Here is a 27,385-nt window from a genome sequence, read left to right as displayed (position 1 = left end):
ATAGCTGGAATTGTGTTGGTTTTTACGTTATTATGGTGAAATGTGTTTCCCCTTCACTGATATAAAAAACATATAAAAGCAGCAAAGTTGAATTTTGTTCATCTTTCGCTCTCATTCTCCGCCGTCGCACCGTATATCGATAACATATGAAAAACGATCTTGAAGATAGTGGGCGGCAGCGTTGCCAAACGAAAAAATCAAGAACCGCGTAACTCCGAGTTCGCGTAAGTCGGGGTATTACTGTAGTACAAGGCAGTTCATTAAAGTATATGTTAATAGCATATTCAATTAGCTGGTATAACAAGTATATTAAGCAATAAACCATTGTTATTACCATAAAAAAATATATATTTTAAAGTGAACACTATATTAAAGACTTACAGTGAATCAATTTCTTCAGGTTCTACATCAGCTAATGAAATTCCTTCTTTATCCAACATCGCTTCAACTTCAACTAAAGAGGAAGAACAGGGAAAAGAACCTGATATAACAACATTGCATAATAATTCAATATGCAAGCATTAATTTAATAATATTTTTTTTCCTGTTAAACATATTTTATTTTAAATTCTCATTTAAAAAAATTATGACAGTGACAATATTTATAAAAAATGCATCACTCCCCCTAAAATAAAGTACAAGCAGTTCCTGCTCTACGAGTTCCCGGGTTTATGAGTTTTTTTTTTTCACGTATCAACAAAATCGAAAATATGAACCTTAATTGCAAAAAAATGAATGTTAAACATTCATAAATCCCGCATTTCAAACCACGAATGTAGTAGTAGTAGTAGTAGTGGCATGTGATGCAAGAAAGCAAGTGTATGAGCTTATGCAGCATCAGCCAAAAAAAAAAAAAAAAAACCACACCATTCCCTCCAAATGCTTGTCCAGTTCCTCCTTAAATTTATTCAACCTATCAACTTCCACGACAGATGGAAGTTTGTTCCAGCAATTAACCACCCGCTGGCTAAAGGCAAATTTCCGCACATCTATTCTACATCTGTCCTTTCTTAATTTGAATTTATGCCCCTTTAGGTTCGTAATCTAAACAAGTGGAAGGATCCCATCAGAATTCAGCGTGCTCAACCCATTCAAGGCCTTATACACCTCAATCAGATCATCGCACAGGTATATATAGGTGCCTAGTCTCCAGCCACTGCAATTTGCAGAACTTAAGCCTCTCTTGTTAAGAGGATCCCTTCATTCCCCTCACCAATCTTGTTGCCCTTCTTTGTACACGCTCAAACAAATCTACATCCTTCCTAAAATGAGGCCTCCAGACCTGTACGCAGTACTCAAGGCGTGGCCTGACCATTGCCTTATATGGAGGGACAATCACCTCCTTTTCCCTGCTAGCAAAATTCCTATATATCATTGACAAGACTCCATGACCTGCCCTGGCAGCCTGTCTGCATTGCTCAGAAAACTTCATATCTGACTGCACAATTACTCTCAGGTCTTTTTTATTTTCTACCACCTTAAGTTTAGAAAATGAAAAAGACCTGGGAGTTGTTGTTCTTTGGTTTTTAGGAGCATTAGCAACTAAGGCCATATTGCTCCGGGGATACGCGGTGGTCATTTGCTGACCTTTCCGCATCCTCCGTATTTAGTGGTGACGGGCTCGAACCCCGGTCTAATCAAGAAGTGTGTGCTACACACTGCTGCTCCTTCCCACCTGGCTACGGAGGCGCCAGACCTGGGAGTAATTGTGTAGCTATATAATACAGTGCACCCCACTTTACGATATTATTCTGTTCCAGAGACATCGTTGTATCGTGAAAATATTGTAATGTGAACCCAATAACACATTGTTTTTTGGTAATTTGTTCTACAACATCAGAAGTTGAAATTAGTTACCAATTCAAATCATTAAAATGCACTACACTTTCGTCGTTATCATAATTTATCTTCTGTTATAAGAACCAATTTTGAATGCCTTTGTGATATTTTTCTAAAGCACATTTCTGGAGGTCACAACCATAAAACAATAAAAACGATTTGCACTTTCTGGTTTATTGGGCTTTTCTGTTACTGCAAGCAATTATAAATGGCATGTTATTGCATTTGCAAAAGTACCGATAACTGGAATTGTGTGGTTTTTTACATTATTATGGTGAAATGTATTTCCCATTTACTGAAATCTTCAATTGTATAAAAAACATAAATAAATTTTTAGAATCTTCTCTTCGTAAACATGTTATTCTGTGCAAATTGTGCATTCCGTTAAAAAATACTTATGCATGCTATTGAAATTTATAAAGAAAAGCGAAGATTATCTTGGAAACAAATGCCTCTTGAAGCATTTCTGAAGAAGACGACTCCTCGGGCAACAAACCAACGAGTGCCGAGCCAATAATGAGTGATCAACGAGTGTGCATTTAGTCGATGATGATGAAGAATAAACATTATTTAAGATTTGTAAGTATAAATAAAGTAAATTAAAACAATTCAAAATTAAGATGAAATTGGCAGAATAGCAATGCCAAGTATGACATCAATGTAAAGAAAATGAGGAATATACAAGGTGCTACCCAAATGTTCCCGAAAATTTGAATGTTGCGTGGGATTGTTTGTTATTTGGTTTTTAAGAGCATTAGCAACTAAGGCCATATTGCTCCGGGATATGCGGTGGTCATTTCCTGACCTTTCCGCATCCTCCGTATTTGGTGGTGACGGGCTTGAACCCCGGTCTAATCCAGAAGCGTGTACTACGCACTGCTGCTCCTGCCCACCTGGCTACGGAGGCGCCTGTGTTGAGTGGGAACTAAGTCTAGTACAGACTTGTGTTGCTAGGTAACACTGCATGCATCCTTTGTGAATCAGTGTACCATGTGGCATCTGGCTGGATAGAGTCATTGAATATTTATGCGCAGCTCTTTGGTGGTGTGTTTCGTGTAGTTTGTGACTGTTGCGATGGCTGATGTGGGAGAGCAACATGCTTGCACCAAGTTTGTTTCCTTTTTAACGATGCAGCAGCAGAAACCCATAAAAAGTTGAAACAAGCTTTTGGTGACAATGCTTTAGGGCACACACAGACTTACTACTGGTTTAACCGTTTTAAAAATGGTCGAACATCAGTTGATGACGATGTATGCTCTGGGCGTCCATCATCGAGCACCATCCTGGAAAATGTCACAAAAGTTCGGGCAGCAATCCATGAAGACCAAGGGCAGACCATCCACAACATTTGTGGCATTGTAGGACTATTGTACAGCAAGTGTCAGTGGATTTTGTCAGATGAGTTGAACACGAGAAAGATTGTGGCCAAGTTCATGCCATGGTTACTGAGTGAAGACCAAAAGCAGCATCGCATGGAAGTTAGCAGAGATCTTCAAGAACGGGCCAGGAGTGATCAAAACTTCCTTTCTACGGTTGTCACTGGTGACGAGAGTTGGGTGTATGGGTACGGCCCAGAAACCAAGCAACAATCATTCCAGTGGAAAAGCTCATCTTCACCCCAACAGAAGAAAGCTCAACAAGTGAGGAGCAGTGTGGTCCACAGTGATCTGTTTTTTGGATAATTACGGGATTATCCATAAGGAATTCCAGACCAACAACACAAAGTTCTACTGCGATGTCCTGAAGCAATTAATAATTTAATTAATTTATTTAAAATAATTTTAAATAAATTAATTAAAAGGCCAAAAATAACACAGCAAATGTATAAGACAATTAAAAGTAAATTAGAAGTCAGTAATGTCAAGTAAGCATTAAAGGAAAGAGGGCTTACTTTAGGTAGTGCTAAAGATCTAACAGGAAATAGGATAAGCCAGAGGAAAATAGCAAATCCAGATGGAGTGATTTCTATTATGATAGTGATCTATATATTGTATATAGAGTGTGTGTGTATATATATATATATATATATATATTCATGTGGCTTCATAGCTTCTTTGGCTTCTCACTTCGTCGGATTCAGAAACCTTCCTTTGACTGCATACCTTGTTGGATTCAGTGAGCTATACTTGATTTTAACTTTTCTTTTTTGCTTTCCGCCTCTGTTGGATCAGCCATGAAATATACAGTCGCTATTCCTGTGCTTATCTCGACTTTTCAGGCCTAACTGCCTTTATGGCTTAATTCAAAATTCCCTTACTACTACATCTGTATGTAAATGCATAATATTTCGTGTCAGAAACAGAGGCCCACTTCTTGCTGCCATTCCTGTGATTTAGATGGTTGACCCCGATGAAGATGTTGAAATCAAGAATTATTCAGCAAGAAGTACTTTTTTATTATTTTCTCTTAATTTTTAATTTTCTGTGTTTTCTGTCCAAGCCCTGTTTGTAGTTAATTTCTATTCTCATCCCCTCAATTAACTTATATACACTGGTGTTCAAAGAAAGTGCATTACCTAGAAATTTTCACATTTCTAACCCTTTTTTGCAATAGTATGTTACATTAATGACTAGCATAAAGCCTTGAATGGTTTGAGCATGCTCAATGCTGATGGGATTCTTCCTCTAGCTCAGAATAATCACCTGAGAGGGCATAAATTCAAATTGAGGAAAGACAGATGTAGGATAGACGTGCGGAAATTTGCCTTTAGCCAGCGGGTGGTTGGTTGGTGGAACAGACTTCCATCCCTTGTAGTGGAGGTTGATAGCCTAAATAAGTTTAAGGCTCAGCTGGACAGGTATTTTGAACGAACAGAGGGGTGAAGTGGAAGTGGGTTTTTTTTTTTTTTTTTTTTTTGGCTGATGCTGCATAAGCTTGCTTTCTTGCATCAAATGCCTCTACTAATGCTAATGCTAATGCATCACAAATAGAAATATAAACAAAAGATATTTATTAATAGTTAGGGCAAAGCTAAGTAATATTTGACAGGTGCTCTCAAAATATTCCAAAATGAGCATTTGCAATCTTTATACAACATTTTTGGTAAACACGGCAAGAATTATGGCTGAAATGTTATCAGAAGCCCTCAATTTCATTCAGTTTATCATTTTAAATGAAAAACAAAATAAAAAGTTCACCGGGTGCAAACTAATATTTAGTTGAACTGCCTCTGGCTCTGATCACAGCAACACACTGTCGAGGCAATGACAAGATCAATTTCTGAAGATAATCAACTGATAGTTTGTGGTTCCAAACACGAATTATGGCTTCCTGAAGTTCACGAAGGGTCTTTGGTTTCTTTCTGGCAACTGCAGATTCCGCATGATGCCAACAGTTCTCTATAGGATTCAGGTCAGGCCTGTTTCCTGGCCAGCTAACAGTTGTAATGGACCATTCTTTCAACCATTTTTTCACCCGTAACAAGTGTAAACACATTACTGTCGAACCTCTAATGCAAAAATGAAGCTAAACTAACTACAGAAGTGCCTACTTACACTTTTCGCCTGAAGACAAGGAGCAGAGTTGTCCTGAAAGATGCAGTTACTTGGCATGTTGAAATGGTCTCTAATGGTTGGCTGCAATTTGCCTTCAAATATAGCCAGGTATCCATTGGCATTTACGGAACCTTTTATAAACTGCAGGTGATACAAAATGCACTCCCATATCATTTGGCTGGTAGGGAATTTCACTGTAGACACCATACAGACTGGATGGTATTCTTCACCACGTCTCATTTGCCTCCCATCAGAGCCATGCAGGTTGAATTTCTTCTCATCCGAGAAAATAACTGACTTGCACTGCTGGGGGGGGGAGGGGTCCATTTGACATGCTCCTTACAAATTAATCGGGTCTTTTTCATTTTTTGTGTGAGGAGGGGCTTCTTCTTAGGCCGACGGGCTACTAGTCCATTTTTGAAGAGGAGTCTTCTGACCATTATGCACTTGCTACCACTCCTGTATGTTCTTCCCATTCTCTTTTCAGCTCAGACGAAGAAGCGTTACGGTTTTTAAGGAAAAGCACTTTAAAATGCTGGCGCCTCTGTAGCCAGGTGGGAAGGAGCAGCAGTGCATAGCACATGCTTCTTGATTAGACCGGGGTTCGAGCCCATCACCACCAAATACGGAGGATGCGGAAAGGTCAGGGAATGACCACCGCATATCCCGGAGCAATATGGCCTTAGTTGCTAATGCTCCAAATAACAAACAAACTTCCAAATGCGGTCCTGTTTTGGTGTAGAGACTTGTTTGCGTCTGGTTCCTTTTTTCCTATCAGCAGAACCAGTATTTTTGAGTTTGGAAAGAAATATACTCACTGTCGATTGATTACAAGGCACTCTATAAGCAATACGACAGGAAGAACATCCTTCCTCACGTAAAGCAACAATAGCACTCTTTCTTCGTGGCGTCAACTGCACATAACTCGCCTTCCTGACACAAGTGAGGAATGACTGTAACTCTTGCAGAGCATGCTTATATAGCTGATTCCAATATTACACCATCACCTACGCATGTCTTTCTTATCTGATGCAATCTGCAAGAAATATTGCCATATACTTACGTTATTCGGATGACAATTACAATTTTAAGGGGTGATGCACTTTCTTTGAACACCAGTGTATATATATAAGTATCTCCATCAAGTAAAACAAATATGGATGATGATAATTATTGATGTTTTGGTAATACATAACTTTCAGGCCTGACGAAGTTGAATGGTCAGGAGTACAAGTGCAGTAACACACGCTCTTTGAGTGGACTGGGGTTCAAGCTCGTGACTGCTAAATACAATTAACATTTGTATTGATTGATTTATTGTAAACTCTACTGACCTGGTGATTGTGTTTTAACAACAAAAGCCATTATGAGCCAAGACAAGCTGATTCAAATCTATTTTTTATAACATGTATGGATTTACAACCAAAGAATAACTTTACATGAAAGTTATGAATGGCACAGTGTAGCCTCATATTGTAAATATGGCTATGGGAGAATTCACAATTGAAGAAAAAAAAAAAAAAAAAAAAAAAGGAATTTTAAAAGATAAAACAAAAGAATTCAGTACTACCCTCTACTAAGTATTCTACTTTTTTTGATGATTAAACTCAATCCATCCCTTCCCCACAGCATCCTTCCAGTAAGCACTTTGCTTACTGGAAGCTTGAAGTGGTGAAACCCATGTTTAGTCTACAGACTAAACATGGGTACTAAGCACGATAGGTTTTGATACCTTTCGTGTTTGGGATTTTCATAAAAAAAAAAAAAAAGCAAAAAAAAAAAAGCAATAGTATATGGAACACCAGCACCGTTTAAAAAAAAATAATAAATAAACAAATAAATAAATAAAACTGAACAAAAAAACTGTGTGGTGACCAATCTGGCTTCACTTCTTCCTTTTTTTTTTTTTTTTGAAGGGGAAAAAAAAAAAACCCCAACCGAAGAAAACCAGATATTAGATAATAAAAAAAATAAATCTATTGTTTTCGCAATTTCAAATCTTTTACTCAAAAAAACATTCTTATAAGCAGTTCACTCATTGGGTTACAAAAAAGTTGAACATTAAAAACAAAAACTTATATATTAATTACTGATATATTTTATCTACTGTACCATATTTCTGAATGTGTGGTTTATTAAAATTTTATACGATACAATATTTCTTATAAAATATGCTTTTTAAATGATATTCACTGAACAAATAATTTTACTTTTGTAGTACATGTTTTGTCATTTTATTTATTACCAATTTCAACATTGATGTTTAAGTAAAATAAAGCCAAAATTACTATGTCAATAAGAAAAGTACAACAGAATTTATATGAATAAATAATGAATTATCTAAAAAAATTTTCAGTGATATACATTAGAGCAAAATTTTAATATAAAAAAATCAAATTTTCACCCTGAGAAGTATACTGTAACGGGCTTACTGTACCATATTTTTAGTAAGGTTTTAGAAGTGAAATTAAATGTTTCACCCATTAAGAAGTCCAATATAATCTTCTCACTTGTTCAGAAAATTCGAAACTTACTTGAAGTAATAACACAATCAACATCCCGTGTTCTGTAGATATCATTATAAAAATCTTGACGTGAGGCTTCCAGTTTCTTATCATAACATGGCATTACTGTAACATGGTAAATCTGTAACATGGAAGAACACAGTAATGAATTACATATAACAATATACAATCACATTTCTATAACACTCCAGTTTAAAGCCTTCACATTTATAGTCTTCAAAAGAAAAACATGTGAGTTAATGTGATGCATTTCAGATAGAAAATAGTAATAATTCAGGATTTATTAAAAAAAAAAAAAAAAGAGCAAAAAGAAACGATTTGAATGCATAAATCGGAAAACATTTTGATACTAGTTCATGTTTTTTTTTTTTTAATTCTTCCAGTCAATGTATAGCAACAAACATAATATCCAGTTATTCAGCTACAATATATTTATATGGATAGCCTACAGTACATGGACAGCTAATGTGATATGTATGGTAAAAATATAATAAATAAAAGAAATAAATAATAATAATAATTGCTGAATTTCTATTAGCCTGACTTTAATGAAATTTGGGGAAACTTGACAAATCATTCTAAAACAGTTGCGTATAAAAATTTATTAAAATCCATCCATTAAGAGTAGAGTTATTATGTACATGTGGGCAGACTGACAGATGAATGTAGATGGTGAAGACAACAGCCACTTTTATACATATACAAGGTGTAACAATACAGTTTGTGGACTGATGCAATAAAGAGAACACAAAGTGAAGGAGCTCAAATATGATTTTATTTTTATTCAAAGTAATCACTACCTGACTGAACGCAATTATTACTGTTTTAAAAGTTTCTAAAGAAAGTCAGCAAAGGCATCCAAAGAGATGATATGATGTTCAGTTCGACAGTTATGTTTTTCATTATATCTTCAATGTCCTGAAATCTCTTTCTTTTGAGTGCAATTTTCACCTTGGGAAAGTCTGCTGGTGCCAGATTCATTGCTCCATTGCAAAATCATGATATGGAATGTTAACACCAGTAACGAAACTAGTTGTTACTCGCAACCTGTCAGCCTACTGGAAATTTTGGTACCACCATACTTCCTCCAACATGGAAGAAGTTTGAACTACAACATCAACATACCATCATACCACTTCCGTTTATTTTCAAACTTATTGAACATGACTACAGCAAAGTGCAATCAATAGTATTGCCCACCTTGCATGTTTGTGTTTCTAAAAATTCATATTCTCTAAAGAATTGAGAAGCATAACTTGATCCCAAATATTTTTTTTTGACTTATTGTTGCTTGAATAATGTTTGTTAATAAATATAAATTTAAAACATTAAAATTCATCACACTGCCCTTTTCAAGGGCAGCATGATGAACTATGAGTTATAGCCTAGTGTACAGTGAAGTTAAAGAGGCTGGAAAAACTTATGCCCTTATGCTTCTTAACTCACCATAAACAGTTTCAGTTTCATAAACACTAGATGTGCGGAAGTTTTGTCTTTAGCCAGCGGGTAGTTGGTTGGTGGAACAGACTTCCATTCTTTGTTCTGGAAGTTGATAGCCTAAATAAATTTAAGGCTGAGCTGGACAGGTATTTGGAACGAATAGAGGGGTGAAATGGAAGCAGTTTTTTTTTTTTTTTTTGCTGATGTTGCATAAGCTTGCTTTCTTGCATCATATGCCTCTACTAATGCTAACTCTTACTATATGATGTTTCTATAAAATAATTAAGCAAGCAGGATGCAAAAATTATCAATTATAATTCAACTTCATAGCAAAAGTATCACTAGATCATTAAATAGATAATTAAATACAAAAGTAAGAAGTATATAAAAGTGTTAAAACACAAAAATGAGAAGCTTGTCAGATTTGCAACAACGATTATTGTAAATGCTAATGTAAATGCATGATGCTAATATGCTTTTAGGTCAGGGGTTATTAATGTCTTTGTACAGTCACCTCCCACGTAATAATTTTAAAAACTGTAAATGATATGAAATAGTAAAAGATTTCAAACTGAAAAAGACCTTTTTTTTTTTTTACAGCTACATTCCATGCATTCTAAATGAACAAAACACTGCTTAAATCCTAAAAAAATACATGCAGAATCTTTGATGGTTTTTATTTATTTATTTATTATTTATTTTTTTTGTAATTGTTTCATTTGTTTTAATGGTGCATATTATTTACTAATCACACTGAGGCAAAAAAAAAAAAAAAAAAAAAAAAGGTGTTATTTATTTTTGGGGGCTTTCTCACAGCTGATAAAAAGGCGAGCCTCGCTGAATAAAAACCCCTGCTTCAGATGAAGAATGCAAAATATTTAAGAGAAATTTAGTAGACGATGCAAAGAAGGTACAAGCAGCTCCTGCTTTACAAGTTCCCGGGTTTATAAATTCTGTTTTTTCAAGTATCAAGTTGCAAGTATCAACAAAATCGAAAATATGAACATTAATTGCGAAAAATGAATGTTAAACATTCATAAATACCACATTTCAAACCACGCTGATAGCTATATAATACAGTGTATCCCCACTTTATGATATTAATCCGTTTCACAATACGACACCATCGTATTGTGAAAGTATCATAATGTGAACCGAATAACACACTGTTTTTTAATTATTCGTTCCACTATATATATATATATATATATATATATATCTAAAAAGTCATTTTATAATGTAAATTGTATTAGTTATCAATTCAAATCATTAAAATGCACTACACTTTCATCGTTATCTTATGTTCTGTTTAAAAAATCAATTTTGAACGCCTTTGTGATATTTTTCTAAAGCACATTTCTGGAGGTCATGACAATAAAACAATAACAACAATTTGCACTTTCCGGTTTATTGGGCTTTTCAGTTAGTGCAATCAATTATAAACAGGTAGTAAACTCTATGTTATTGCATTTGTGAAAATACTGATAGCTGGAATTGTGTGGGTTTTTACATTATTATGGTGAAATATGTTTTCCCTTCCATGAAATCTTCAATCATATAAAAAACATAAATAAATTTTCAGAATCTTCTCTTCATTCCTGTTTTTTTTTAAGCTTCGTAAATTTATTACTCTGCACGGATCGCGTTAATTGCAATCTCTTTGTTTGTTTGTTTGTTATTTGGTTTTTAGGAGCATTAGCAACTAAGGCCATATTGCTCCAGGAATATGCGGTGGTCATTCCTTGATCTTTCCACATCCTCCATATTTGATAATTGCAATCTCATGTGCGTATCATATTAGTTAGTTGCAATTTGTCCGTGCTGTTAAAACATGCTTATGCATGCTACGTGAAATTTATAAAGAAAAAAGATTATCTTGGAAACAAATGCCTCTCGAAGCATTTCTGAAGAAGACGATTCCTTGTGTTGTGCAAAAACCAACAACAAGTGCCGAGCCAACAATGAGTGTGCATTTAGTCGATGATGATGAAGAATAAACATTCTTTAACATTTGTAAGTCATAAATAATTTCTTTATTATTACAATTTGCTTGATTTTACGGGCTATGTTTTCACTTCTTTGGATAAATCAATCATTGTTTAAACAAACTAATTAGCTAACTAATTTCATTCTTGAGAACGTAACCCTCCTTTTTTAACATTATGTCTATGGGATATAAATTCCTGCTTAACGAGTGCGCACTAGGAACGAATTAACATTAACTTGTAACGTCGGGAACTACCTGTATATGGTAAAAAGGTTAGTAAAGATAGAGAATTTAAAATGGACTTGTGAAGTTAGAGGCAGTTAGAGAAAAAAGTTTTTTTTTTTTTTAAATAAATACCACTAACAAATCCTTACTGGAAAAATAACACTGCAAGAGAAATTAAGATATAACTGAAAAATGCAAAAATAAACTTGCAAAGATAGGGAAAACAAGTATCAAAAATATTGAAAACTGTTTTGGTGTTTAGTTAAAAGTCTCGGAACAAGGTAGGAACCATAACTAAAATAATCAAAAATGAAAAGGACAAAATTAAAACAGGAGAGAAGAATATTTCAGAAAGGTGCAAACAGTTGGATATTTTAATTTACTTAACAAAGAAGCTGAAGAAGTGGAAAACAATGAAATGGTGGAAATTTTGGATAATATCGCTATTACTGAGCTAGAAAAAGTCACAGAAAACATCAAGTAGAGTAAGATAATAGTATATATAAAATTGGAACTGAAATGCCAAAAGCTGAAGGGAAAACAGTGCAGTGGTGATTAATTTACATTATCCAGAGGTTTTTTTTCTAAAGGACAATTTTCTGACGATCAAAGCAAGTCATTAATTTTACCAATATATAAAATGAGAAATAAAGCTTAATATGAAAAATTAGAGGAATTCGTCAGTGATTTACTTATATCTGATAAAACCCATACAAGTAGCTTATAAAAGACTGAAGTATTATTTAATGTAACCTAGAGGATAACAATAAAATTTTAGGCTACAGGGGCTGCTAGGTTCAAATATTTGTACTAAGACAAATTACAGAAGAGTCACGAGAACATGATAAAAAACTTTTATTTAGAATCAAATGATCTTAAAAGTACCAAAAAATTTAAATTTTATAAAAATACAGCATTAACAATAATTTTATAAGGAGAATAAAAATTCTATTACAAACATAATATTATATTATGTTTGTAATAGAATAGAAATGGGGAATATTATGTTTGTATTATTCTAATACAAACATAATATTCCCCGTTTCAGCTACAATATACAGTTATTGTATATTGTAGCTGTATATATAACACCCTGTATACAGGGTGTTTCAGTTAAATGTTTCAGAACTTCTAAGAGGGGTAGGGTACATCCTGACAACTCGAAATCATATACCAATGGGCAGAATCGAAAATTCCGAGCTTTAGTGCAGGGAATCTTAATTTCGCACAAGAACGCCAAGTTAGTAGGATGGATGATTACATGAACGCAGAGTTAGCCGATATGCATTTGGCGTACGGGGCTGCAAATTGTAGTGGGCCAGCCGCACAGCGTTTGTACGCGGAACGATATCCGACGAGGCGTATTCCCAGTCATAATTTCTTTGCAAGACTGCACCAAAGGTTAGCCGAGAGAGGTTCATTTGAAAGAGCTGACAGGGACAGGGTAAGAACAGCACGGACTCCAGCCGTCGAACAGAATGTGCTGCAGCATGTACAGGGGAATCCAAGAACGAGTACACGAAGTCTAGCAAACGCAGTCGGGGTTTCCCATTGCAGCGTCTGGAGGATTCTCCGAGAACAAGACATGCATCCGTTTCACGTGCAGCGTGTCCAGACACAGCAACCGGAGGATTATGCACCTCGTATTGCTTTCGCACAGTGGTACCTTGGAAAATGTGCTACAAATCCCCTTTTTCCTGCTGAAGTGTTGTTTTCCGATGAGGCATCCCTCACAAGGGAAGGAATTTTCAACACGCATAACGACCATATCTCTGGGCGGTTGAGAACCTGCATGCAATACGACGTCGTGCAGCACAGATTCGATTTTTGGTCAATGTATGGGCCGGTATTATGGGAGATCACCTCATCGGACCTTACCTGTTACCGTGTCGTCTAACCGGACCTATCTACTTGATCTTTCTGCAGCAAGTATTGCCACAACTTTTGAGAGATGAACAGATTTCTGCATCGACGCAACAGACAATGTGGTTCCAACACGATGGAGCCCCTGCCCATTATAGCGGAGATGTTCGTAACTACCTGGATGTCACATTTGGTCAACAGTGGATCGGACGTGGTGGTCCCGTGCGTTGGCCTGCTCGGTCACCCGACCTATCATGTCTTGATTTTTATTTCTGGGGTCATATGAAATCGCTAGTTTATGACACCCCTGTTGACAATGCTGAGGAGCTGGTTGCAAGAATCGCAGTAGCTGCCGAAGAAATTCAAAATTCGCCTGGAGTATTCCAGAATGTTCGGATGTCCATGCGTTGGAGATGTGAGGCGTGCATTGTAGCCCGTGGAAGAAACTTCGAACACTTACTTTAATCCATGTACCTTTTGCTTCTTTTCATGTATTATTAAAACGATTTCTCACTTACGGTCTCTTTTCTTTATGGTGCTTCTGTGTACAACACCGCTTCAGGAAAGCATTTCCGACCCCACATTGCTATATGATTTCGAGTTGTCAGGATGTACCCTACCCCTCTTAGAAGTTCTGAAACGTTTAACTGAAACACCCTGTATATAGCATACGCTACATATACAGGGTGTCTCAAAAATATTGGTACAAACGTTTAGGGGAGGTAGGTAACATCTAAAGGAACGTGAATCGCATAGGAACCCATAACCGGAAACGTCACCATAAGTCAGCACACGGCGCTGTTTATCAGTTCGCGAGAGGGAAAATTTCTGGTTTACTCATTCGAGCAGCAGTCGCCGCATGAAGAGCATGCATCGATATACGAACTGTGAGCTGGCAGACATGCACCTAGTGTATGGATTAGAAGAGGGCAATGGACGAGCCGCTCAACCAATTTATGGAGAACGCTTCCCAGACAGACATGTACCGGACCACCGTTTCTTTGCATGTGTGCATCAAAATTTGTGCGATTATGGGTCATTTAGAGCTAACAGGAGTAGTGCGGGCAGACCACGTTCGATGCAAACTCCCGCCATGGAAGAAAGTGTGTTGAATGCTGTCCAGAATAATCCTACTACCAGCACACGTGCCATTGCCTCTGCCTTAGGAGTGTCTCGTTGCAGTGTACAGCATGTCTGGCACGACGATTCCTTATACCCCTTTCATCTCCAAAGGGTTCAGTTACTGCTTCCCCAAGATCATCCTGCACGTGTGGCTTTTGCGCAGTGTCTCCAAGAAAGTGTTCAAGACTTGAATTTTCCAGCCTATGTTTTGTTCATGGATGAGGCTTATTTCACTCGGGAAGGCTTATTCAATCAGCATAATGCTCATGTGTGGGCTCACGACAACCCACACAGTGTGCGCCCACATGCGGCACAACATCGCTTTGCAATAAATGTGTGGGCAGGTATGGTCGGTGACTGCTTAGTCGGCCCATACCTGTTACCGTCCCGCACGAACTCCGCTAAATATCGGATCTTTCTTGAACAAGTTCTACCAGGGTTACTTGATGATGTTCCAGCAAATGTGAGACGCAACATTTGGTTTCAACATGATGGGGCGCCTGCCCATTATGGAAGGTGTGTTCGTGACTATTTGAACAGGTGTTTTGGGCGTCGATGGATTGGCCGTGGTGGACCCATTGCCTGGCCCCCACGCTCACCTGATTTATTGAGCCTTGATTTTTTCTGTGGGGGGCCCTCAAATCTATCATGTATGAATCGTCTGTGGAGACGGAAATGGATCTCGTGGTGAGACTCGCCTGCGCTGCTGCTGCTACTGTCAAAGAAACTCCAGGTGTGTTCGACCGTGTCCGCCAATCCATGCTGCGTCGGTGTCACGCATGCATCACGTCTCGTGGTGGAACCTTTGAACATCTGTTGTAACATCATGAAATGCATCCATCTCGTACTCCATTGTTAATATTATGTCAAATAAATGTTTACCACTAATTACTGTCTTGTGTCATTTCTGCTTCTTGTGCCTCTGCTACTACTTTCCCCGTGATGTTTCCGGTTATGGGTTCCTATGCGATTCACATTCCTTTAGATGTTACCTACCTCCCCTAAACGTTTGTACCAATATTTTTTGAGACACCCTGTATATATATATATATATAGAAAAAAATAAATAATTGCCAGATTACCACTGGTCTGATTTCAATAATGGGAAGACACTCTATAAAGAATCATATATAAAATTTCATGCAAATCCATCCACTAGGAGTAGAGTTATTACGTGCAGACAGACAGATAAAGAAATAATAATTACTGGGTATCTATTGGACTGATTTTAATAAAATCTGGGAAAGCTCAAAGAAAAAAAAAAAAAAAAAAAAAAAAAAAACTTTTTGCTTTTAAAAACGAAATATAAAATATGAAAATTTGACTACTGAGAGTAATACAGTAATACCCCGACTTACGCGAACTCGGAGTTACGCGGTTCTTGATTTTTTCGTTTGGCAACGTTGCCGCCCACTATCTTCAAGGTCGTTTTTCATATGTTAACGATATACGGTGCGACGGCGGAGAATGAGAGCGAAAGATGAACAAAATTCAACTTTGCTGCTTTTATGTTTTTTATATCAGTGAAGGGAAAAACACATTTCACCATAATAACGTAAAAACCAACACAATTCCAGCTATCGGTATAATCGCAAATGCAATTAGATCGAGTTTACTACCAGTTTATAACAGATTTCACTAGCAGAAACGCAACTGGATTTTTATTGTTTTATGGTAGTAACCCCTAGAAATGTGAGGTGTTAATAGTGTATCTCTGCCTTTATGGTGTTGTTTATTCAGTTGCTACATGCGCGCAGCTTTGTTTATGCGTATCAAGCGTGCCTCCTCGTTTTGTAATTGCGCTTTATTCCCTAAAAATGAGTAAAATACTTAATTAAAAGGTGTGAAAAGGAAGCGTCCTGGTGAAGACACTGCAGATTCAGAGAGAAAAAGAAAAGCAATTATCGATAAACAGAGGCGGACTGGGTCAAAAATCCTTACCCGGGAAAATTTATAGTGGCCTCATACTATGGTTTATGGCCAAAATCACACTGGCCCACCAGGGTTACACTGGCCCCGGTAAGGCTTATGGCCAGTCCGCCTCTGTCGATAGAGAAAAAATATGAAATTGTGAAACGCTTTGAGCGAAATGAAAGACCATGTGATATTGCACGTGCTACAGGCCTAAATGAAGCAACGGCGAAAAGCACATGACAATTGCAAACTTGACAGGTTGAAAATTGAAAAGGGCTTAAAAATTTTAGAAAACATAGACTCCAATGAAGAACGCGTTATAGCTACAAAGCAAGGAATAAAAAAATTATTAGCTTGCTACGAAGAAATTCTGCGTGAAAAAAAGAAGGCGCTGTGTCGTCAGACGAATTTGTTAGATTTTATGAAGCCATCGACATCGAAATAACTTTTTAACGTAAGTCATTTGTTTTTTTAATACATATTTTGTATTAATATGTATAAATAACTGCAATTTTATTAATATTTTTCTTCTAAACTAGTGTTTTTGTTAGTCCTTGGTCCCAATTAAGCAAAATTTATATGTATTTATATGCAAAGTTGTACCCCGACTTACGCGATTTTCGTCGGACCCACCTATCGCGTAACTTCGGGGTATTACTGTATGCAGATAGAGAGAGAAATAATTGCCGGATTTCTATTGGTCCAATTTTAATGCAATTTAGGAAAGCTCAACAAATCTTTTTATAAGGCACAAATATAAAATTGCATGAAAACCCATCAACCAGAAGCCGAGCTAGTATATGGACCACTATCCAGATATCAATAAGAATTTTATATCTGTGGTTAAGCAGAATAGTTGAAGAATAATTGTTAATAACACTTCTGCAAAAAAATTTTTTAAAATGTAGTTAAAATTTTAAAATGCCAATTCTATTGAATACTTTCCACTTTATTGCTTAAGCTATGTTAAGACTACTACAGTTATCTACCTGGTTTGATTTCTTCCCAATTTTTGAACTTAAATAATTCTTTACTAAGGATCCCATTATTTGTTGAGGTGACTTGGTTGTGCTGATATAAGGAAGAATATAATCTCCATGAGTTTTCTCTGCATAACAGATCCAGCCTTAAAGTAAAATATATATTGTCAGACTGTACTGTAAATACTAAGTAGTAAATATGCAGTAAGTTCTTAATTGCAACCAGATTATCAATTTTTTTTATTATAAAATAAATAATTTTTGTGTTTATAAAAAAAAAAAAAAAAAAAAATGAAAAACTGAACTTAAAAAAGAATACATTAAAACTATGATAAAATTTTAAATGAAATTTAAAAGTTTTCAGGCATTATTATAAATTATGTATGACTAGTTTACATTTTAATCTTCAAAACTCCCAACACTGAACACATTTGCCATCATTCAACCCAATATCAAAAATTGTACAAGCTGCTATTTTGATTTCATCTGTACAGTCAATCTCGTATAACACGTGTTTACACTACACGAATTCGATCATACACGATTTATAAATAGCGGAACGATATCATATATAACACGAACCGAATTCGCTTATGCACGATTCGCCTTTGTGTTTATAAGAAATGGCAGTCGAATGCGGAAACACCCCAACTGAACATAACACGATAGCAATGAAGAGAAGATTCTGAAAATGTATTTATGTTTTTTATATCAGTGAAGGGGAAAAGCTTTTCGCCATAATAACTTAAAAACCCACACAATTCCAGCTATCAGTATTATCGCAAATGCAATTAGATCGCGTTTACTACCAGTTTATAACAGATTCCACTAGCAGAAACGCAGCTGGAAATAGTTTTTATTGTTTTATGGTAGTAACCCCCAGAAATGTGTTTTAGTAAAATGTGAGCTAGTGAGGTGTTAGTGTGTCTCTGCCTTTACGGTGTTGTTTATTCAGTTGCTACACACGCGCAGCTTTGTTTATGTGTATCAAGCGTGCCTCCTCATTTTGTAATTGTGCTTTATTCCCTAAAAATGAGTAAAATACTTAAAAGGTGTGAAAAGGAAGCATCCTGGTAAAGACACTGCAGATTCAGAGAGAAAAAGAAAAGCAATATCGATAAACAGCGGCAGACTGGGTCAAAAATTCTTACCCGAGAAAATTTGTAGCGGTCTCATACTAGCGTTTATGGCCAAACTCACACCGGCCTCCGGCTCACCAGGGTTTCCCCGGTAAGGCTTATGGCCAGTCCGCCTCTGTTGATAGAGAAAAAATATGAAAATTTGAAACACTTTGAGCGAAATTAAGACCATGTGATATTGCACGTGCTACTGGCATAAATGAGGCAACGCCGAGAATTAGAAAGAATGCAGAGAAAATAAAAACAACTTTCATAGCAGGAACAACTCAAAGTATAATTAAAATCCATTAGATCAAGACACAAAGAATTGGAAGAGATGGAATGGCTGTCATCTGTTTGGATAGAAAATCAAACAAAAAAACAAGTTTGCTTACGATAGAAGCAAAAGCATTAGCAATATTTTATTACGACTATTATATATAATAAATAATCGTAATAAAATACGTAAGTATTTTATTACGATTATTTATTATGTTTGGTAATGTTTTGGTTACAAATGTGTGTTCAATCTTGGGTGGTCGGCACCTAACCCTATTTTTCCCATAGGGCCTGTTATTTATATTGCACGAAGGTTCTAGGAACACAACTATTGTGCTATATGAGGACTGATTGTATGATCAAACTGCTGTCCACAAATACTGTCCTTCATTAAGATGAACCAATGGAAGTCAGAGGTTGCCAAATCTGGAATGCAACCCACCTTGGCAATGGATGTGGTGGCTGTAACAAAATATGTGCAAGGATAAGTTTTATCAAATGTAAGAATGGAATGAGTATCCTTTCATTGCCTCTTCTTTTGGATTCTTCCCAAGGAAGCCATTAAAAAATTTGCTGGTTATTCCAGCCAATTGCCCTCACAACCCCTACAGAGACCTGTGATGTGAACTCTTTCAGCCTGTATGAGGTGAGATACCACCACCGTATGGGATGCTTCTTAGTCTCTGGACCCTACAATTATGTTCACTTCCATTTGCTGTTCCCATGTTTAAAAGATATTTCCTTGGTTCTGTATATGTTGCCAACATATTAGTATATATGCCCATCCTTGTAAGTAATAAAGGAACCACTTCGTGCATGCACACTTTAGTGAGTCATATGGTACAAGTAAGTGCCAGACTGGTTATAATAATATTTTGCAATACTGAAATGCAAAAATGTCAGAACAGTTATATATTACAAAATAAGAGAGAGAGACTTATGCAATTTTATATTTTTAATGAATAATTCAAAAATTCATGTGTGGTTTTTATACTTCTTATTTTAAATGAAACAAACAGATTTAAAGTTTTTAACCCCACTTGAGGCCTGCACTTTTTAGCGTAATTTTTTATTGAAATCAGACACCCGGCCTCATGATAGAAACTAATTATTTCTGAAATTTCTACTCAATATACAAAATTGAAACTCTCCATATACATAAACAGAATATTTTTCTTTGATTTCCTACCTTTAAAGTTCAGCAAAAACTATTAATTAACTCAAAAACAGCAAAAATGTACGATCATATTTGCACTTTTATAATTATGAGCGCAAAAACAGTCGGCGAAATTCGTTTGATTTATATAACGCGTCTCTCCATACGTTTGAAATTCGCGCCAGATCGTTTCGCAGCTGGCTAGAACAAATCAACTTACACAGAGCCGTAATTGACTTTTAAGCTAAGTGCGTCACAGTTACCAAGGTGATTGACGTAGTTTCACGTCAGCGTTACCAAGGTGACTGACGTAGCCGACAGGGAGAAAAAAAATATATGTACGCAACTGTTTCTTGGCATAAGAAACTAACAGAAAGAATTGCAACGAATTGTTTTTGAAAAATAACAACATCGTATTTCCTTTCTTCAATATGTATTGTACCTACCAACCAAAAATCAAGAAAATCCATCTATTGGAAGCCACAGTGGAAACGGTAAAAAAACAAAAAAAAATCTGGCGTAAAACTGATAACACAATGCGCATTTGAAAAAAAAAAAAAACAAAAAAAACTTCAGTTTACTGTAATTGTTTTGTAGAACAATATTTTGCATTACTGTTTTACCGTAATTGTCGTAGGCAGCAATATCGGATACTGGATATATACGTTTTCTGGATATATATATATATATATATATATATATATATTTTTTTTTAGTAGTTGTTGGCGCATCGGCTTCTGTGGTCATAATGCACCTCCCAAGGTTTTTGCAGTACTTTGATCAAAGCCCGAGGCGGGATTCGAACCCACGACCTTTGGGTTGCCAGGCAGGCACTTTACCCACCCGGCTAGCCCGGTCGGCTTCTGGATATATATTTGATCTTCTAAAAAAATTTTCAAAAATATGTTTCTATTTATAGTTGCGTTATAAATTTCGAAAACGTGTCGAAGCAACTTCGCATGCATTTCACCTTGTGTGTAAACGAAGAAGAAAAAAATAATAAAAATACGCTACGAGTAACGGATTTCTTTTTTCTCAAATTTGTACTGTTACTGAATACTTCAATATTTCCTTGATATGCATTTGATGCCACCAAAAATCAGTTTTGTTTCAGTTTTGCCTTGTTTACGTATTTGCTGTAGCCAACAATATCGGTGTGCAGGAAGTTTCATCACTGATGCTGAAGTTGTAATAATTGAACTTCATCTTAGGATACCGAAGTTCAGAAAAGCCCGATTTGGTCCCGATTTGGAACGAGAAAAGCCTGATTTTGGTCCCGTTAACCCTAACGGGCTAACGGGACCAAAAATCAGACTTTTCTCGTTCGGTTCCCTGTAAAAGAATTTCTCCCTTGAAACTCTGACGCATTCTCGCAAAGTGTTCTCACGTCACACCAAGGAGTTATTATTATTGCTCTTATATTATTTCTCCCTGATTGGGGGATTCCACTCCGTGACGGGTACTGCTACCAAGTACACAGGGTGGTTGTAATGTCTCGTGTTACTGAACACCTGTCGGATAGGCAGGAAATCTGACTATCCGACAGGTATTCAGGATTGCGACTTTCTGCTGTTCCTTGTAGATGTTCTCTTGGAGACATATTGCTGCCAGTAACTCGTTATCTGTAATATTTTCTCACAATTTGTATTGTTAGAAAATATTGCAGCTTTGCGAAGAATACATATTTCAAGAAACAATCCGTTATTCATAGCAGTTTTCGAAGTTTATAATGGTGCTATCAATAAATGAATTTCCTTGATTTTGTGTTACTAGAGAAATACGGTCTTTTTATTTTTCAAAAACAAATGTTTCTTATGGTTAGGTTATAATACAGTATACTGTACAAATAGATGCGTGATTTCCCTCCCCCCCTTTGGAGTACGTGCGGAGAACTCTGGCGTCATACGGAAAATGTTTCCCACGCCAAAGTTTTGCAAACACAGCTCGCGCTCGCTAAAATAAAAAACCAATGGAATATCGCGTTTCATGAGCCCTAGGCTAATTACGATGGAAATTAAAAAATTAATTCAAAAAGGCCTAAAAAAAATGCATACTTTATGTCACATTTTTGTCATTTCCGTGAAATTCAATAGAAACTTCTGAAATTTTAAGTAGGAAAACTCAAGAAAAAAGTTCTGATTCCAGCTATACCGAGTTTCAGCTCTGTAATTAGTGTAAAAATTATAGAATTTATGAATTGTAATTTGATCTGGGTTAATATTTACCCAGAGGACCGAATCCGGGTTTAAATTAAGAGTTTTACTTAAAGCTTTAACTTTACATCAGCAACATCAGCTGGTTAACCCACAACCTTCCCACAAGATTCATTTTTTTCTCCTCTAAATTCACTTGAAAAACTATTTGTCCCTGTTTTTTGGTATTTCAGCCAGAGCATTCTCATATTCAGCCTTTGCTAGCCTAACCTTTTTCTATGACACTATTACAGATCAACTTGTAGCTGTTACAGGCTTCGGAAGTTTTCATCACTCTGAGGCTTTCTTTCTGCTTCATCTTTTTCTGTTTCAGAAATATCCATTTCTGTGACGGATATTCAGGATGAATATTCATTTATCTCAGCACACTTCTCATGCTGTATTTATGCATTTATAGTTTCTGTGATAATTATAGTAGAATGTCGGTTATCTGGAATAATTTGAAAGGCTGATCTTTCTTCTTTTTTTTTTATTAACAGTAGTACAGTAAGCGCCGGTTATAGTGATCACATTTGCAAATTGAATTTTGATTATAATAAGCGAAAGATCGAGTTTACTATCCGTTTATAACAGATTGTACAAACAAAAAAAACCCAATAAACTGAAAACTGCAAACTGTTTTCATTGTTTTATGGTTGTGACCTTCAGAAATATCACAGACACTACTGGGTTTTCTCAGATTTCAGATTAGTTTAGCTCCAAATTCAGTAAGAATAATATCGGCCCGAAACTGTGCGATTTATTATTTTTCTATATTTTTTACAGTAAAATGTGAACAAAAAGAAAACACAGTTTTAACATTGCAACAAAACATGGAAATTATTACTAGAATTAGAAAGGGTGAAAATTCAGCAAATCTCTCCAAAGTGTTTAATGTGGGGACTTTTAACGACATCAAGAAAAATTCCAATGTTATGAGAGAATCTGTGTCGATTATGGATAGTGAAGGAGAATGCAGCAGGAAAAAGATGTCAAAACTTGAAAATGCCGCTTTACAGAGTGCACTTTATTTTTTTGTTTTCTTCAGAAGCAAAGTTTAGGTGAACCAGTGTCTGGCCCAATGCTGTGTGAAAAAGCATTGGATTTTAATCGAAAATTGAGAGGCAATGAAGATTTTAAGGCAAGCAGAGGTTGGCTGAAAAATTTTAAACTGAGACACGGTATACGTGAACTAGACATTCAAGGCAAGAAACTTTCTGCAGACGAATTGGCAGTGGTGTCCTGTAAAAGTAAGTTCGCTTTGGTTAAGCAAATTACCAGAAAGAAAACATTTATAACGTTGATGAGACGGGCTTATTATGGAAAGCATTACTGAGAAAAACCCTAGCCACTAAAAGAGAAATGCCTACACCAAGTTTTAAGATGAGAAAATAGTGAGTTACAATTGCTGTGTGCAAATGTCACTGGGATGCACAGATTATCTGTGCTTGTTATCGGTAAGTCGAAAAAACCGAGCATTTAAAAATCTTTCTAATTTTCCTGTTTTGTATAAAAATCCTAAAAATGCCTAGATGGATGTTTCTGTTTTCCAAGATTAGTTTATAATTTTTTTAAATTTATTTAATCTAACCAGAAAAATTATTTGGAAAATTTTCCGGTTCAATTATCTGGAAAATTTGGCTATCCGGAAGAGGTCGTCTGACATCAATTATTCCGGATAACTGACGCTCTACTGTACTTCAAAGCCATTCCAGAATTTTCTAGTGCATTCAACCTCCCTGTGTTAACTACCCAGCTGATAAGAGGAAATGTAGTGCCTTAAACTGTCATAGTCTCCTTTCCTGAAATTGAAACCCATGCCTTTGACATTAACAACCTCTCTCTCTCTCTCTCTCTCTCTCTCTCTCTCTCTCTCTCTCTCTCTCTCTCTCTCTCTCTCTCTCTCTCTCTCTCCCCCCCCCCTTATCTAGAAGCATAATCACTCCCTAACGATACCTGTGCTGTCAAGCCTATGATATAATCTGGTTCATGGGTGATGTTCAGATCTAGAACATTCTTTCCCCTAAAATCCTGATGCAAATAATAACTATCTAGTTTATTTAAAAATTTTGATCCTCATGGTCACTTTCCCTCTTCTTGCTCCACTCAATAAAGGGGAAAATTGAAATCAGTCAGAATAAGATATTCACACTTGCTTGCCCACTACAGTTCCCACATGAATAATGATACTCTATTCTCCTTAAAATCTGACAATCTGTTGGTAGTATCGTCAACTGTTGCCCCCTACAAACACACTGGTTCTAGTCAACATATCCTTATTATAAAAAACATACAAAACTAAATCCTCTTTAATCAGAACAGTATACACTTGACTGTCTTGTTCTGTTCTGGGATCTCCATTGGAGGTTCACCATCTGGCAGGTCACTAGACACTCAAGTCCCTGAGGAGTACCCAGTTATATCTGTCTCTAGCGTATTCACCTTGGTGCCTCCGTAGCCAGGTGGGCAGGAGCAGCAGTGCGTAGCACACCCCTTCTTGATTAGACCGGGGTTTGAGCCCGTGACCACCAAATACGGAGGATGCAGAAAAGTCAGGGAATGGCCACTGCATATCCCCAGAGCAATATGGCCTTAGTTGCTAATGCTTCTAAAAAAAAAAAAGAAAACCAGGAGGGCATCCACCCATTTTTTCAGTGACTTAATTTCCTCTAGTAACTCACCAAATTTTAATTTGAAATGAGGATGTACTCCTTACATCAGGAACAAAGAAAATAATCAACATTTGAGCTATGATTATAAAGGAGACTGACCTAATACATGTCATAGGCTATATGAGCAATGAGCTTATGATTCATACGTGAATCACTTACGGCTATTTCCACCCCAGTTGTGATATCCTCACACAAAGTATATGATTGTTATTTGTTATTTGGTTTTTAGGAGCATTAGCAACTAAGGCCATATTGCTCCGGGATATGCGGTGGTCATTCTCTGACCTTTCCGTATCCTCCGTATTTGGTGGTGACGGGCTCGAACTCCGGTCTAATCAAGAAGTGTGTGCTACGCACTGCTGCTCCTTCCCACCTGGCTACGGAGGCGCCCACAAAGTATATGAAGTGGATCTTGCAGAATCATTATTAAGGTAAGAACTGAACTTACAAATTATTACATAATTAATTTTATGAAATATTATGCATCATGCATAATATTTCAACATTTCATGCATCCTGAAATGCTGCAAACAACAATTAGCTCTTTACCATACACATTAGTCGTCACTGAGTTATGAATTTCAACAGCAGTAAATGCCCCCATCTATAAGACAACTGTCCTTAGTGACAGTAGGGTGCTTTTGCCACCTGTTGAGGTTTGGGTTCAAATCCAATTGGATACCACACAAATTCTGAAAGGCCTCTTCAACTCCTGGTGAAGAGGCCCAGGGACGTAGTTAGCTGACCTCAGACAGAGAAAGTTGGCTTTCCCCTGTGAGGGTTATTCCAGATTTTACAAACTGCACAAAAATGCAAATTAGTCTGTGAACACACACACACTACTGGTGAAATAATGACAAGGATGCTGAAAGACTGCACACCCAATGACAACAACCACATCTGGACAGTAAATCGATAATAGTTCTTTGTTTTAATCCATGGTTAATGTTCACAGAATTAGAAAGTTGCACATTATAAGAAGGATGATTTACTTTTTGATGTGAAACATCCTTGGAGACACCACAGCCGACTAAATCTGATCAGTCACGAAAAATGTGACACAGAAGTGATGTTATCTGCAGTTTCCACTAGAGACATTATACTGTTGCAATCATACAAGTATGATTGTAACAATAAAAGTATTTGTAATCAAATACAGTTGGATCTCTCTTTAAATGAGCTTCCATGTAGTGAATATTTCTATTTAGAGATTTTTTTTTGATTTCCTTCTGGTCATTACATTGACAACAGTTTCGTATAACAAAGAAAATTTCCATATAACAAACTGATTTCAAGAGGCCTGGATATGCATTGTTTGCACCTATGGCCTTTAGGTAGTAGAGCTGATGCTGTAGAAAGCACAAATTAAGAGCTAAAACATTAAAAAATTTAGTGGTGCCCATAAAACCTATACAACCACCTCTACTGTACCAAAAAGTCATGCTGGTCAACTGCTATCTAAGATTAAGGCGTATTCCCGACACAGACATTGACTCTGGTCAATCTGTTTTCCGCTGTAAGAATCCTATCAGAGAATTAGGAGTGATCTTCCTTTATCCCAAAAATTGATCTGTTATTTCACAGAAATGAGTCATCCACACTTTCACTAAATTTCAACTGTCTCTGTTTTCATGGTAGGTACAAGTGGTACCTAAATCAATTTTGTTTTAGCTGCTATGCAAGTAACCTTACGATGTCTAAGAGGAAATCCTTGAGTGTAATGGAAAAAGTGGACGTGGTTAATAGTGTAGATTGGGGGTGTAAAAAAAAACAGAAATCGCTTTAAAATTTGGTGCCTGTCAGTAGTCTCTCAACCATTCTGAAAAACCATGTTTTGATTCTCAAACTGTTTGAAGAAACGGGACCCAGTTGGAAGCGTGAAAAATTATGCCTGTATGAAGATGTAAACGAAGCCGTTTTTAAGTGGATGAAGTTGATTTGAGACCAAAACATTCCAATATCAGGGCCATAAAACATTCCAAGCCAGTTCTGGTTGGCTGGCCAAATTTAAAAGGCACCATGGCTTACTTGAAAAAAAAAATTGTTTCTGGTGAAAGTGGAGTTGTAATTGAAGAAGACTGTACCTAATGGAAAGAAAGATGAAACAGGTCTATTTTTTAAATGTTTGCTGAACAAGATACTGACTTTTAAAGATCGTAAATGTTTAGGTGGTAAAAATAGTAGAGAGAATTACAGTCTTGTTGCAAATATGGCTGGTAATGAAAAACTGAAGCTTTTGGTTATAGGCAAAAGTAAATAACCTCTCTATTTCAAAGGAGTAAAGTCGTTAGAGTTGGACTACAACAACAACAACAACAAAAAAGCTTGGATGACAAGAGAAATTTCTGAACAGTGGATTTTAAATTTCGATAGGAAGATGACGAACAAAAACAGAACAATCGTGCTGATTGTCAGCAACTGCCCTGCCCACTTTCACTAGGTAATTTCAAAACTTACAAGTGTGAAGCTTGTTTTCTTCCCTCTGAATATCTTGTCTAAACTGCAGCCAATGACCAAGGCATTATCAAGAATTTGAAAATGCACTACTGAAGGTGCATACTGAAAACAGTTATACTGAG

The 27,385-nt window shown here is 36.4% G+C and overlaps 1 protein-coding gene across 1 annotated transcript in view; it reads right to left on the bottom strand.

Moving 5' to 3' along the window:
* Positions 1–27,385, bottom strand: part of LOC150082310 (cytosolic Fe-S cluster assembly factor narfl) — a 60,553-nt gene that overhangs the window by 5,773 nt on the left and 27,395 nt on the right. The window contains exons 7-9 of the mRNA XM_090380137.1: positions 17,399–17,535; positions 7,868–7,979; positions 382–454 (exon numbers count right to left, since the gene is read on the bottom strand). Of these exons, the coding sequence (XP_090236263.1) occupies positions 382–454; positions 7,868–7,979; positions 17,399–17,535 (322 nt within the window). The remainder of the gene's footprint in view (positions 1–381; positions 455–7,867; positions 7,980–17,398; positions 17,536–27,385) is intronic.

The sequence above is a fragment of the Mastigoproctus giganteus genome, chromosome 8 (genome assembly GCF_048544385.1).
Source record: "Mastigoproctus giganteus isolate SK-2022 chromosome 8, ASM4854438v1, whole genome shotgun sequence".
Classification (NCBI taxonomy): Eukaryota; Metazoa; Arthropoda; class Arachnida; order Uropygi; family Thelyphonidae; genus Mastigoproctus; species Mastigoproctus giganteus.
The sequence above is the reverse complement of the archived record's forward strand: the minus strand, read 5'-3'. Positions and strand labels throughout refer to the sequence as shown.